Here is a 15,279-nt window from a genome sequence, read left to right on the forward strand (position 1 = left end):
AGATTAGTCGCCCGCGAACAGGGAGTTTTGCCGCGGGCGACTAATCACCCCGTGTGCCAGAGCCCTTACACCACAATATAACCTCCCATAGACAATACTGAGAATTGCCTCTGCTAAAACACATGTAGAGACAATTATCGGTAAATGATCAGCATTGTCTATTTTAGTAGCTGCTACTAGTAGCTCCATGTGTCTCCATGTCACCCTAAAGCACATTTCCATTATGAGATGACAGCTCATAAATGGAGTAGAATTATTATCCAAAAGGAATTGCTATGCAAGTCAATGTGTCTTGCAGCATCATTCTTATTCTTGCTTACTTTAATATAAATAAACTGTCCACAAAGGATAGATGTATGAATTACATTTTGTTAACTATAATACAAAAAAATTTAATTTTTTTTTTTTGTTGAAAAATATATATTACCATAAATTATAAAAATATCCTAAATACATTTAAATCATAGTACTTAGTATGCAAAAGCAAAACACTGCAATGCTATGCAATGTGGTACAAATAATTTAACTGCACGTACATATATTTGAAAGTAACTAATAGAATTTAATAGGTCTCACTGCTTAGAGCACCATGGTAGTCAAAATGCTGCATGTAACCTAACCCTAAAGAAGGACTGAGACAGGAAAATTGCATATCACTATTTCCCATTGATCAATAAATGCTGTTTCTGTTGCACAAACTGGTGGTGACAGCGCTATATCAAGCATTTAGCAGTACCTATCACTTGCCATGTCCGCCATAGGCAAAACTTTCTGTGCTTTTCTTTTCATTGAAAATTGTGACAAGCGATAAAGGGAATGTTGACATAATCATGATGGCTTTTAAAATACCCCTTTCCATATACCTTATAGCTATCTATAATAGTTCCTTTTCAGAATCATATTTAACTGTAGATACATTATTTGCATACCAGGCTCCATAATTGTTTCTGCCATCAGCATAACATACCCATGAGCATAGCATACCCAAAAGCTGCTGCTGGGGGGCCCAGTAGGCATCCTGACTCATACACCTTTTCAGTAATTGTGACAGGTTATTTTACCCCAGCTTCAGATGTATACAGATTATATTGATTTTGCTGCAGGGCCCTTTACCAGCATTGACTCTACCAAGTGGCATTAATAACGTCATTACTGTCTGGTGCAGGGCAGCTGTGCCTATTGAAACAATACTAATTCCAGGGATCCCTTGCATCAGTGCATGCACTTGCACACTATTCATCAAAGCAGACTGGGTGGGTGCTTTGGTGCTCCCTGCAAGTAATTGCAAGTGCTAGGAGCATGTATGGGTGCTAGTATTTTTTATTAATGGTGTCACTGCACACTCCGTTTTGCATCTGTTTTAGTGCTTTGCACCTACACTTGAAATAAGAAATGTGTTTAATGCCTCATGAGAAATGCATGCAACTAATTGTAAGAGGAGCTGTTAATATTTTCATTTTCCACGGAATTATTCTGGCAGAGTAAGTTCTTGACTTGTAAATCTTTATTTTCTAATTTGCCTAAGGTACAGGGAGAAAAAGTGATTTGTGCAGTAGCTAGAATCACAGATTGGTTAAGGCAGTAAAGATAAACTTAACCCAGCTTCTCAAACAATGTTTCCAGCTTTCAGTTTAAGTTAGTAATGCTAGTTAGCGATGTAGTATATGTAAGAGACACAGACTCTGGGAGTATTCTGAGAGTATATCTGAAATCCCTGCCTGCAAGCAAGACGTTACTGCTATTGTGTGCCAAAAAGGGGAAAAATTTAGTTGAATGCATACAATAAAATGCATGTTGTCATGAAAGCATCAAAAATGCCAATGAAAGCAGAGTAAAACGTTTTGGTTCCAAGACTACACTTACACTCTTTTACACATTTGTTCTGATTACAGTATCTCTTTACAGTTACAGGATGAGGAAACTAATGCGTTTTAATGGAAACCGTTTTTTTGGGGGGGGGATAGAGGAATATGCTTTAATTAATTATGTGTATCTTGTATTTTTGAAGTGTTTTTGGTTGCTTATCTAGAAAATATGAACAACATACTGTATTTATTAGTAGAAATACCATATTTGCTTTATATGCCTATTTTCTTAGCTGTGTAAATATGGTGTAAATAATGAGAAATGTACTCAAGATAATATTAAAGAGTTATTAACATAGAAGATATGTGCCTGTGATTTCTGTTATAATGAAGAATAATAAATATAGTTTTGACACTAAATATTTGTCAGTTTTTACATTGTGCTGTTTTTAATTTTATTATAACATATTTATAAAGCACAAATATTGTATTCTGCAGTGTTGTACAGTGAATGGGAATATACATTGATCAAATAGATTTACATACAAACCAGCCAATAACTGGTACAAAAGTTAGAGAGGGCCCTGCCCAAATGGGCTTGCAGTCTGGGGTAGTACTGAAATGAAGTGTAGTACTGAAAAAACATCAGTTAAGTCGGGTTGAAAAAAGACCAAAGTCCATTAAGTTCAACCTTGGAAGCACACTCACAGACCCATACTGACCTATCACATACATAAACTATATATACCAACATCAATACTAGATTTTAGTATCACAATAACCTTGGGTATTGCTTGTTCAAGAAAGCATCACAACTTCACTTGGAAGGGCATTCCACAACCTCCCTGCCCTCACCATAAAAAAACACGTTGCTTCAAGTAAAAGTTCGGTTCCTCTAATCCAGTCCTCTGCTAGGCTTATGCCAAAAAGTTTCAGGCTCATTTATCCACACTCAGCAAATTTGCACCTGAGTAATAACCCATGGCAACCAGTCAAATGATTTGTTGTATTGTTATTCTTGCAACTGTCTGGAAAAGGCCAGTCATTGATTTGTTGCTATGGGTTATTGCCCAGGTGAAAATTTGCCCAGTGTTTGATAAATTATTCCCAAGTGCATCTGAATTTTGTCATGAGTTGCAAGGGTTCCCCTTTTTTTAACTGGTTGGTACAGAGCTTGTCTGTTTTTGCTGCATTGATATAGACTTTATTATAACTTTTATGTTCAAGAATCAGCCTCACTTTTACCCTCAGATGTTGTGCAGTGCCTGCAGTTTCAACTGTATAACCAGGCCATAGAACAAGCTGAAGGAGCTGCAGCCTTTGTGCTCCTGACCCAATAACTCTCAGCCCTCACACAAGCAGTCTGCAAATTTCAAAGCGGTTATAACCAGATCCAAGAACAGATAAATTCCCTTCAATCTCCACCTATGGGTCCTGCCCCAGCATCAGCAACATGTACTTCTTCCCCACAGGCTGAAGCTGCCTCCTCTACAGACTCATAGTCCACTGAGCCTAAGGTGCTTCTTCCAGAAAGATTCTCTGGAGATCGAAAGACTTTTCATTCTTTTATGCACAACTGAAAATTGTGATTCTTCAAGTTTCTCACATGCTTTACTGTGGTTGTTGATGTGGTTGCTTCTCCACTGGTTCCTATCATTCTGGGTTTACCATGGCTTCAGACGCATAATCCTTCAATTAACTGGTTTACAGGAAAGGTTACTTTTCATTCATAGTTTTTGTCTCTCAAAATGTTGTCCTGAGTCAACCAAAGCATCTTCCAAGCTATGTACACTTTTTCTCTCCTTGTGTACGTCACTTATCTCCTCCCTGCTGTTTACCAAATATTTGCAGATGTCTTCAATAAGAACAAGACTGATACTTTACCTCCCCATCATATAAATATGATGACCTGCTTCCAGGTGCTAAAATTCCATTTGGGTGAATATACCCTTTGTCTGAGCCTAAACTACTTCTGGGCCGGGACCTTCTTTGTTGAAAAGAAGGGTCACACACTACAACCTTGTACAGAGTATCCAAAATTAAATAAAGTCAAGAACAGTTACCCTCATCAATTGTTCCTGCACCTCAGGGATGCCAAATTTTTCTCCAAACTGGATCTTAGTGGTGCCTACAACCTTTGAGAGAGAGAATAGTGGAAAACCACTTTTGGTACCCGGTACTGCCACTTTGAATATTTAGTTAGCCTTTCGGCTTATATAATGCCCTGGCAACTTTTCAGCATTTTGTAAACAATGTCTTTAGGGACTTTGTGAACATTTTTGTAATCATTTTAACTAACAACATTCTAGTCTTTTCCAAAACTCTAGAACAACATAGAGTTCATATGAAGAAAGTTGTTTTTCACCTCTATGTACTCACCAGAGAAATGTGTCCTCTAAAAAAAAACTGTTGAATTTCTGGGTTTCTTTATTTCACCGCAAGGAAATCAAATATACTCTAAAAAAGTCTCTGCAATTCTTGATTGGTTTGCCAATTTCTACTGGAAATTTATTACAAACTTTTTGCAAATAATTACACCTATAGCAGAACTCACTCGTTCTAATATAAAAATGTCCTGGTCTTCACAAGAACAATTTGAACCTCTAAGTTACACACTGCACAGCGTGTGTGGGAGCTGCTAAGCGAGTGCTGCATGTGAATTAAGTGTTTGCAGGCGTTAAGGCACCTCGTTATGCCTTTTAACATGCATGCGCTCTCTTTGATGCGTGCACATGCACATTTTGGCACAAAATTCAAATATTTAAAGCGCTTACTGCCTGTATTCCTTGCCCAACATAGGTTTACTTCATGTGAGTTCCTGGGTGTGATCTGCCTAATGTTTTGCTGTGTATTGACTCCTGCCTGTTCCTGACCTTTCTTGTATTGCCGCCTGAACCGACCTTTGCCTGCTTTGACTATTCTCCTGGATTCCGATTTCGTACTGCGCTGTCTGATCGTTGCTGACCCCAGCCTGTACCAGACTACTCTGAATCATTCTCCTGAATCCCAAAGAAGTAGAATTACTCCTCAGGTATTGAGTAAAAGCAAGGTAATTATTATTTAAGTAATGCACATAAATGCTATGAAGCCTTACGTGTTTCGTACCATCCTGGGTACTTAATCATAGGCTAGATAACATCCTTTAGACACACAATATTTAAAGTCAAGCTGACCAATCACAACGGGGCATGCAATTAGGATCGTTAGTACTAACCAATCATAAAGGGCCATGTAATTAGAAGAACATTACAAACAGATAGTAGCAGTACTGACGAATCATGATAGGACATACAGTTAGAATCATTAGTACTAACTAATCGTAAAAGAAAGTAATTAGAAGGACATTAAAAAGAAAAAATAAGCATGTGTAAACAGTTTGCAGTAGAAAATGAGCTATTAGCTAGAATGTAAACCACAGTGCTAGCCTAATTAGGGAGTTATACATCCAATCATTCATTCATGCATACGCATGAATCTCTATTAGAATGTACAGATATGCATCTACAGATGCACAAATAAGATACACGAGTCATTCAAAATGAGAATTAAATGAGAGATTAATAATTGGTATACAAGTAGATATAGGTCACAAAATCTAGATATATATATAAGTGGGACAAATATATATATATATATATATATATATATATATATATATATATATATATATATATATAAGACGTTTTTACCAAAATGTAGTTAAATGAAAAATATGAGAAGTCGTTAACTAAAACGTGCTGCATTTACATATATCTGTAAAAATAGTATAATTACAGTTATACATAGCATGATACATCATAATCATAATTAAATCGTTCGGGTTGTATGGTATGTAAAAAGAAAATCCACTTGGTTTCCTTTTTCGTTAGGACAGTAGTTATGTTACCACCACAGGGGTCTGGATGTACTTTATCAATGCCAATGACAGTAAGGTTGGAGAGATTTCTATTACAACATTGTGAAAAACGTCTTGCAACAGTAGTGTTGTTTTTCTCATCAGTGATATTTAGAATGTGTTCTCTGATACGCTCTTTTAATTTCCTACTGGTTTGGCCAACGTATTGCTTACCGCATTTTTTACACATTAATAAATATATAACAAATTGTGTATTACAATTAATATAATGATGAATATTGTATGTTCTGTTAGTAATAGTGGAGGTGAAGGATTGAGTTTTTTGTATGTATTTACAAGTAATACAAGATTTGGCGCCACATCTGTATGTACCTTTAGTAGATAACCATGTGGTAGGAGATTTATTAGATTGGATAAAACTGGGTGATAATCTGTTACCTATGGTTTCAGTTTTTCTTCTTACAAAGTTAAGTGCATTATCTAAAATCTGTCTAAGAATAGGATCAGATTTTAAGATACCAAGGTTTTTGTCTATAATATTTTAAATTTCCTTGTATTGAGGGCATAAAGAATAAGTAAACCTTTTTTTTTTTCTATTAATAAAATTACTGTAAACAGCTTCCCAGATTGCCTGCCTTTGTCCCTCTGTTCTTTCTTACCTGGTTGCTGAGTTACATTCTGCTCTATTTCACTCCTTCCTTGTTTAGAGTGAAGCTCCGCCCCCACTTCCTGTTCAGGTCTCTCACTACACCGACAACTTGTCGGTGGGGAGAGCCCTTCTGAGCATGCCTGGAGGCAGCAGGAGCCAGCCTGTGTATGAGCAGGCTTTTTTTTCCAGGAGGGTGGGGGATTCTGCTCTTTCTGAAGACTTTCAAACATGGCACGTGTGACTGCAAAACACCAGGGGGAAGTGCCGGACACAGTGGATTAAGGTAGTCTTATTTTAAAAATTAAGGTAGTGTAAAGTGTAGAGAATAGTAGTCTAAGGCTAAATATATGATTTGTTTTTTTAACATTTACACCTCCTTTAACGTAAGTATGCAGGATAAAGCTTGAGAGGAATTTCTCTGTGCACTTTTATTTTTAGAGAGTTTTGTTTACATTCATATTGATTTGTTTTATATCTCTCAGTAGAGGCTGCTCTCTGAAAAGCTTGATTTAAAGTATCTATGGCATAACATCTTTCTTTTAGTCTTAGAAATAGATGGAGGAGGTCTCTCTTTGTGAGTTTTGGGTAAATAGTGAAAAATCGTGGTTTTTGGATATTCTGGTTTTAAGAAAGAGTAGAGTCTATCATCAATAATATTACATTTCAGGGCTTCTTGCAGAAGGGTATCTAATTCTAATTTGAACGCTAGAGTAGGATTACTATCCAGTTTCTTATAAGAATCTTTGTTAGCTAGTTGTCTCTGTGCTTCTGTAAGATAGTCTATCTTATTTAGTATGACAATTTGGCCACCTTTGTCAGCTCGTCTAATGACAATATTCGTATCCTTTTCTAAATTTTTTAAAGCTCTTATTTCTCTATAAGTGAGATTATTATTATTGAGAGATTTTATGGGCATTTTAACTTTTCGTGTAGAGAGGTCAGTTCTAGTTCAATGTTTTTTTTAAACATATTGATAATTTGGTCTTTGAGATATGCTGGGTAGAAATTAGACTTAGATTTAAATTTATCAATTGATGTGTTAGAGTTAACGCCTACCCTTCCTGTATTAGGATCATTTTCTCTCTGGAGGTGTTCTAAATGAAGTATCTAAAATTGGAGGCATGTGATTGTAGGAATATAGTGTCACTCTTATCATAAACATTCTCAAGTGTTATCAGTACTAGTGGTGTCCAAATTTTCTGTGTTAAGAAATGTTTTTTCAATAATAGTTTGTGTACAAAGCGATTGCTATCAGTGATAGTATTAAATAAGTCAAAGTTTTTTACTGGACAGAATGTTAGACCTTTTTCTAAAACGTTCTTCTCATCTGTGCTGAAGGGTCTGTCAGACAAGTTCAAAATCTTTTCCTCCCTCAGTCTCTCAGAGGGTATTTTGGTGTTTTTAGATCTTTCTCGCCAGATTCGCTTCAGCGATGATTTCTTTTGTTTTTCCATTTCAGGCGGTTGTCCTTTTTTACGTTTTTTGAAGAAGATGAAGATGTAGATATTTTTGGTCTATTATCACCTTCTGAGAAGGTTTCCCTCATTCTAAGATCGTGAGTGACCTGGGAAGATAAAGGAGAGGAACAGCAGCCACCAGTATCTGATTCACAATTACTTTCACAGCTGTCAAAATCAGTGCCAGAAAAACTCTTTTATCTTTAGTTTTTAGAATAGATCTAAGATCTATAATAAGATCGAAGTGTTACTTCTATTCCTACCAGCATTATATTTCTTTTGTTTATTCATGTATTGTCTCCAATTATAGACTGAATTAGTATCATAATCCTTTTTGAATTTATTGGTCTTAATGTCCATAATATCTTTTCCAGTCTTATCAATTTTTATTGTTAATTTATCAGAAAGTTTAGTATAGTCAGAAAGTTTAGTTAAATCTTTATGGTTCTCTTTAAAGATAGAGATATAATTTTTCAATTTATCATACATTTGACGTTTGTTGTCTATCAGAAGGTTCATTAATCTTAATGAACAATCGTATAGAATTAAGTTCCACTGTTCCATGAAGTCAGTATCTTCTGTGAGAGAGGTAGGATACTTTTTAATTCTCAAACATCTAGGAATCATATGTAAAGATATGTATTTTTCAAAAGAAGCTATTTCCCACCGTAGTCTCAGTTCTTTTAAGGAGAGTGTCTCTAGTGAAGAGAAATATTCATGTACCGTAGGGACTAGAGTGGAAGTTTCCACTAGTTTTTATTTTCTAGTATTAGATTCCATGGCTATTGTAGAAAAATGGACAAAAATGACCAACAAGTCTAAGAGACAACACAATTAGAGCAGTAGGTTTACATTGTAGCTAATAGCTCATTTTCTACTGCAAACTGTTTACACATAATGCTTATTTTTTCTTTTTAATTAATTTTTAAGTAATTTCTATTTAGTTTCTTTTACGATTGGTTAGTACTAATGATTCTAACTGCATGTCCTATCATGATTGGTCAGTACTGCTACTATCTGTTTGTACAACTCTTGTAATGTTCTTCTAATTACATGGCCCTTTATGATTGGTTAGTACTAACGATCCTAATTGCATGCCCGTTGTGATTGGTTAGCACTGCTTCTAACTGATTGGTCAGCTTGACTTTAAATATTTTGTGTCTAAAGGATGTTATATAGCCTATGATTAAGTACCCTGGATGGTACAAAACACGTAAGGCTTCATAGCATTTATGTGCATTACTTAAATAAAATTACCGTGCTTTTACTCAATACCTGAGCAGTAATTCTACTTCTTTGGGATTCCGGAGTGCCTGCCTAACTTCCTACTTGATTCCTATATGGCTCCCCTATGCTGAGGGCCTGGGGCTTGAGCACCTGGACCAACCATGTACAATGGGTAAGCGTTTTTCTACTTAGATCTGTATATTTCTCAAGATTTACTCTGAATTGTTCCCCATCTTCCTGTTACACGTTTGGTTCCCTTGCCTACTCAGAACTCTCTCCTTGGGTCTCTTACTATAAGTCCTGGCGGCATCCGAGTAGCAAGGGCTCCTCCCAACGTGACAGGCGGCTGTTAAAGGCAGAAGCGTGAGCCGTGACCGGACCCTTGGCACCTGTTCTGAGTTTTGGGATACCGATCGTGACAGCAGCACTGAGGGCAGCTACAAACATGGGGGAGAAAAGGAGGCTCACTGAGCAACCACTGGCAGGGGCCAGTGTATTTGGGGGTGGAGAAGGGACAGTGGAGGTTAATGAGGGAGACAAATTTGTGACAGTTAAGAGGGGAAGTAGGGGACGCAAGGGTAGAGGTCAGTCCACAGCTTGGACAAACCAACAGATTTGCCGTTTTAGGTGAAGATGCTGAAGCTCTGAGGTAACATGTATGGAGCAGGCAGACTCTCAGAGCACCCTGGGAACCGGCACCTCTAATACAGGTGGGGGAGTAGTGCTAGGAAGGGAAGGCAGGCTATAGTTGTAGGGGATTCAATTATTAGAAAGGTGGATAAGGTAATTTGTTGCAAGGACCCTACATGCCAAAATGTGTGTTGCTTGTCTGATGCTAGGGTTCGGGATGTGGTGGAACGAGTGGACAAATTGTTGGGAGGGGCTGGGGAAGACCCGGCGGTCTTGGTACACATAGGTACCAATGACAAAGTTAGAGGAGGGGGAGAAGTCCTCAAGAACGATTTAAAAAAACTAGGCGATAAGTTGAGGGCGAGGACTTCCATGGTCATTTTCTCAGAGATATTACCTGTGCCACGAGCAACGTTAAGAAGGCAGCAGGAGCTTAGGGAGATTAATGCGTGGCTGAGAGATTGGTGCAGGGAGGAGGGCTTTGGGTTTCTGGAGAACTGAGCTGATTTCTCGAATGGCTACAGGTGCAGCAAGTAATTCTGTGGTAGACAGGATAGATGAAGTAGTGGGCATAGTAAGGGATAATGGGGGAGGAGACTTTCTTCAGGATACTGATAATGGCAGGGAGGACCATAAGTTGTTTACGTGACATTTTCACGCTGGTACTAGTATTAAAGTATGTATGTATGTTTACCAATGCAAGGAGTCTGACTGGTAAAATGGGAGAGCTGCAGGTACTAGCGTTGGAGCAGAAATATGTGATTGGCGTTGCTGAAACTTGGTTAAATGAGTCGCATGACTGGGCAGTTGATATTGGAGGTTATACATTGTTTCGGAGGGACAGGGGCAATAGAAAAGGAGGAGGGATGTATCTGTTCGTTAAGCAGGAATTAAAAGCAAATATTAAGGAGGAAGCAATAATGTCAGGAATTGCGGGGAGTCGAACCCTGGACTTTAGGCTGGATTGCAGGTGCACTTGCTTACTGAGCCACAGAAGGCTATGTGGGGGTCTGTTGCCCTTTTAGCATCTTTACCAATTTTCCTTCAGTGGCGACTTTTTTTGTTATCACATGTGTGGCTGCTTTAATAATCACCTGCCTATATAAACCCTCTCCGGGCAACACCCAGTTGCTCGATCATCATCCTAGCTGAGCCTGATCCTGCCATCCTGATTCTGACTTCTGCGTATCCTGACTCCTGGTTCCTGCGTTCCCTGCCTGATTTCCGTCTCCGTTCTCCTGTCCCCACCTGGTACCCTGTCTTTTGTGGATCTCCCCGGTTTGATCTTCGGCCTGTTTCCTTAACCTTGCTTGCCTGCTGCCAGCCACTGACCTCAGCCTGCCTTACGGACCTTGCCAGTACTCTGCCAGCCCCGACTACTTGCCTGTTACCGGACTCTGTCTATTTTGCCTATTCATCACAGGCCTGTATATTTATTCTTTTGTTCTGTTCAGTTTTATTAAACATTCTTGCTTTACCTCACTCGGCTGTCCAGCCCTTAAATGGAGTTCTGGGGGTTACTTGCATATAGGCTCCTACCTCCTGGTCTCTCACCAGAGGCCAGTCCTGACAGATGGTGGTAACAGAGAGAGCTGAAGCCTTAGGGGGTGAGCTTCTCAAAGATAGTAAAGAGTCCACCAAATTAATGGTAGGGGTATGCTATAGACCCCCTAATGTAAGCAAAGAGGAGGATAATAATGAGGGCTTTTAATTATCCTGATATTGACTGGAGCAATAGTACTGCCAGGACAGTAAATGGGAACAAGTTTATAAACTTGTTGCATGACAACTTTATGTCACAGGTAGTTGAGGAGCCAACAAGGAACCATGCTATATTGGATCTAGTGGTCTCTAATGACCCAGAACATATAGCAAATGTGCAAGTGGTTGAACCCCTGGGTAACAGTGACCATAATGTTATTTCATTTGATGTTTGGTGCAGGAAACAAATTTACACTGGGGCAACAAAGACCCTGAATTTTAGAAAAGAATATTTTAGATCCTTAAGGGCAGTGCTTCAGGGCATAGATTGGGGCATTAGGTTTTCTGATAAAAACACAGAGCAGAAATGGTTGTCATTTAAAATGATATTAAATCATTACTATCCTCAATTTTTTCCATTAATAAGAAAAAGTAGAAGTCTTAAGAATCACCCTATGTGGCTTAACTCTGAGGTAAAGAAGTTAATAGGGAAAAAAAGGAAAGCTTTTAAGAAATATAAGTCGGAGGGGACAGTAGCTGCATTTAATGAATATAAACACTATAACAAGTGTTGTAAAACAGCAATCCGGAAGGCAAACATAGAAAATGAGGAGTGCATTGTGGCAGAGGCCAAAACTAACCCCAAAAAGTTTTTTAAGTATATTAATAGTAAAAAGATGCAGGTTGCGGGCATGGCCCCATTGAGTTGTAGTAACAATATGGTTACAGCAGATACAGAAAAGACAGATGTGCTTAACCAGTTCTTTTCTTCTGTGTATACAGTAGAGGAGCCAGAGTGCCAAGTCCCACCCAATAGCAACACTGTTGCCTCAGCTTCAACTACGCAGTGGTTGACACAGGATATGGTGCTAAAAGGGTTACACAAGATAAATGTGAACAAGGCACCTGGACCAGATGGAATATACCCTCAGGTACAGGTCATGTCAGACCAATTTAATTGCTTTTTATGATGAGGTTAGAAAGAAGCTGGACAGTGGGGATGCAGTAGATGTAATCTATTTGGATTTTGCAAAAGCATTTGATACCGTTCTTCACAAACGACTGCTTTGTAAACTAAGATCTATTGGTCTTAGTGAAGTCGTTTGCACATGGATAGAAAACTGGCTACAGGATCGGATACAGAGGGTGGTTGTTAATGGTTCTCTATTTGGAGTAAGGTTCTTACTTTCTGTCCACTTTGTTTAACTTCATAAATTACTTAGGGGAGAGTATTATAAGTAATGTATCAGTGTTTGCAGATGACACAAAACTCTGCAGACCAGTCAATTCTATCCAGGATGTGACATCCTTGTAGCAGGATCTTGACCTACTGGCAATCTGGGCGGCCAAGTGGCAGATGAGATTTAAAGGAGAAGGAAAGGCTAGTAAAGAGTTAATCTCAAAATGCAGGCATACCTGCAGTTGTCTCAATAGTGCCCTTAAATATTTCAGTAGTTCAGATGATCAGAAGCCAAACAGGAAGAAAAAACGCTGAGCTGGGTAGAGAAGATTCCCATAATGCAATGCTCCTGCACAGACTGTACGACCAGTTCCTTAGCAAGCACACGCGCAGAAGCAGGAACGCCTGGTTGCCATGGTGACGCTTGTGTAAGAAGTAGAAGCAGCGGCGAGCTGGGGGCATAGGAAGAGGACGCAGGCAGGTGGGGGGGAGCAGAGCGAAGCGGGGGGGTGGGTTTCGGTGGGGTGATGTTTCCTGATGGATTACTGATGTTTCCTGCTGCCCTGGCACGTTTTGGTTCGGGAGTCGGAGGGGGGGGCGGAGGGTTTCCTGACAGACGCAGACAGTTATTGTGTGCTGTTATTGTGTGGGACAGACATTGCCAGCAGGTGCTGTTATTGTATGGGACAGACGCAGCCTGCAGGTGCTGGGGGAGCGGGGGGGGGGAAGCTTGGCTGGGGACGCATGTGCAGTAGGGAGTAGTGAGGGAAAGGAAGTGGGCATCTGTAGAGTCTGTAGTATGTAGTAAGTGTATCTCAGTAAATCTTTCACTAGGCAAGCCAGAAATATAGCGTTTCTACATAGCGATAGTAGTGGTATTGAATAGTGTGGTTAATTGATTTTGACTTTACTTTGCCTTTAATGTGGATAAATGTAAGGTCATGCACCTGGGATGTAAAAATATGCAGGCCACTTATACCCTAAAGCGGACTGCACTAAGCAAATCCACAATGGAGAAGGACCTTGGAGCCCTTGTATATAATAAACTTGGCTGTAGCAAGCAATGCCAGGCAGCAGCTGCAAGGGCAAACAAGGTTTTGAGCTGTATTAAAAGGGGCATAGATTCAAGGGAGGAGGGTGTTATTCTTCCCCTTTACAGAGCGCTGGTAAGGCCCCATCTAGAATATGCTGTTCAGTTTTGGTTTCCAGTGCTCAAACGGGACATTATTGAATTAGAGAGGGTCCAGAGAAGGGCAACTAAGCTGGTAAAGGGTATGGAAAGTCTGGCCAAGTTGGGTTTGTTTACACTGGAGAAGAGGCGCTTAAGAGGTGACATGATAACTATGTATAAATATATAAGGGGATCATATAATAAGCTCTCTAATGCTTTATTTACCAGTAGGTGCTTCCAACAGACACGAGGGCACACACTACGTTTAGAAGAAAGGAGGTTTCGTTTAAATATTCGGAATATAGCTTTAAGAAGGGGTTGGATGACTTTTTAGAAAGTGAGGGAATACAAGGTTATGGGAGAAAGCTTTTAGTACAAGTTGATCCAGGGACTGGTCCGATTACCATCTTGGAGTCAGGAAGGAATTTTTTCCCATCTGCAGCAAATTAGAGAGGCTTCAGATGGGGTTTTTTGCCTTTCTCTGGATCAACTAGCAGTTAGGCAGGTTAAATATAGGCATTATGGTTGAACGTGATGGACGTACGTCTTTTTTCAACCTAACTTACTATGTTACTATGTGATTTGCTTTTGAATCCCTAAAAAGACTTTGATTCCCTAAAAAGACTTTGATTTTGCTCCTATCCTTCATCACTCCATCACTTCTTTTCATTTTAGAAGTGGACGCCTCAGAAATGGCTGTTGGAGCTGTCAAAGGTCTGGCATTAAATTCTTTTCATGTAACTCTGAATGTTATTATGACATCACAGGAATTACTTGCTCTGAAGGAATGGGAGGTACCTCTTGAAGGGAGCAGAGCATCTTATCTTCACAGACCACTGTAACTTGGAATATTTGCTCTTTGCTAAGAGACTTAGGACAATTAGATGGGCCTTGTTCTTCTCTTCTTCTCCTTCTGGGTTAACTTTTAAGGATGGACTTCTGTTTTATGGAAATAAAAGTTTCATCCCTGGAGGCACTCAAAGTTATCCATGACTCTAAATGAGCAGAACATCCTAGAATGAAAAAAACTTCCCTGTTGGAAAAATGGCTGATCTGGAGAAAAGACTGTGTTAGGTAAGTGTAAGTTTCTGCTGGGTCTTGAACCAGGGACCTTCTGGTTGCTGGCTGCTCTCCCTAATCACTACACCAGGAGAGCAGCCGTTAAGTGCTCATCTTCCTTTCTATCGACTATTCTTTTTCCCTCTTGTTCTTTTACCTGGTTATGTTTTGACTCTCCTGCAGCCCTATTGGTGGGCTCAGCTCAGCCAATCAGGGCTGACCCTGCCCTATATAAGCCCAGCCCTCCTGGCCTGAGCACTGATTTACTTGAACACTGTGGCATCGTCCCTAGCTCCTAGTTCCCTGTTCTGGCTCCTGTTCCTACTCTGATTCTGCTCTTGCTCCTTTCTGTTCTCACTCCAGCCTTTACCCGCTCCGTCCTGTTCTTGCTCCAGCCTTCGCCTGCTCCGTCCTGTTCCTGTTCTTGCTCCAGCCTTCGCCTGCTCCGTCCTGTTCTCATTCCAGCCTTTGCCCGCTTCGTACTGTTCCTTTCCGCCTTTGCCTGCTCCGTCCTGCCCTTGCCCCTTTCCTTGTCTGCACAGTA

The 15,279-nt window shown here is 39.7% G+C and overlaps 1 protein-coding gene and 1 long non-coding RNA gene across 3 annotated transcripts in view; both read left to right on the forward strand.

Moving 5' to 3' along the window:
* Window positions 1–4,815, forward strand: part of fam234a (family with sequence similarity 234 member A) — a 49,441-nt gene extending 44,626 nt beyond the window's left edge. Inside the window, exon 12 of one of the 2 annotated variants that reach the window (XM_031892544.1) lies at window positions 4,605–4,815. In XM_031892544.1, coding sequence (XP_031748404.1) covers window positions 4,605–4,633 — 29 coding nt within the window. In that variant the 3' untranslated portion in view covers window positions 4,634–4,815. 2 annotated transcript variants of the gene reach the window in all.
* Window positions 4,816–6,368: 1,553 nt separating this feature from the next.
* On the forward strand, window positions 6,369–9,039 carry LOC116407771. The gene is made up of 2 exons (XR_004220554.1): window positions 6,369–6,593; window positions 7,770–9,039. It is a non-coding gene; the product is annotated as an uncharacterized LOC116407771 (long non-coding RNA).
* Window positions 9,040–15,279: the final 6,240 nt, after the last annotated feature.

Source organism: Xenopus tropicalis, chromosome 9, assembly GCF_000004195.4.
Source record: "Xenopus tropicalis strain Nigerian chromosome 9, UCB_Xtro_10.0, whole genome shotgun sequence".
In the NCBI taxonomy this organism is placed as follows: domain Eukaryota; kingdom Metazoa; phylum Chordata; class Amphibia; order Anura; family Pipidae; genus Xenopus; species Xenopus tropicalis.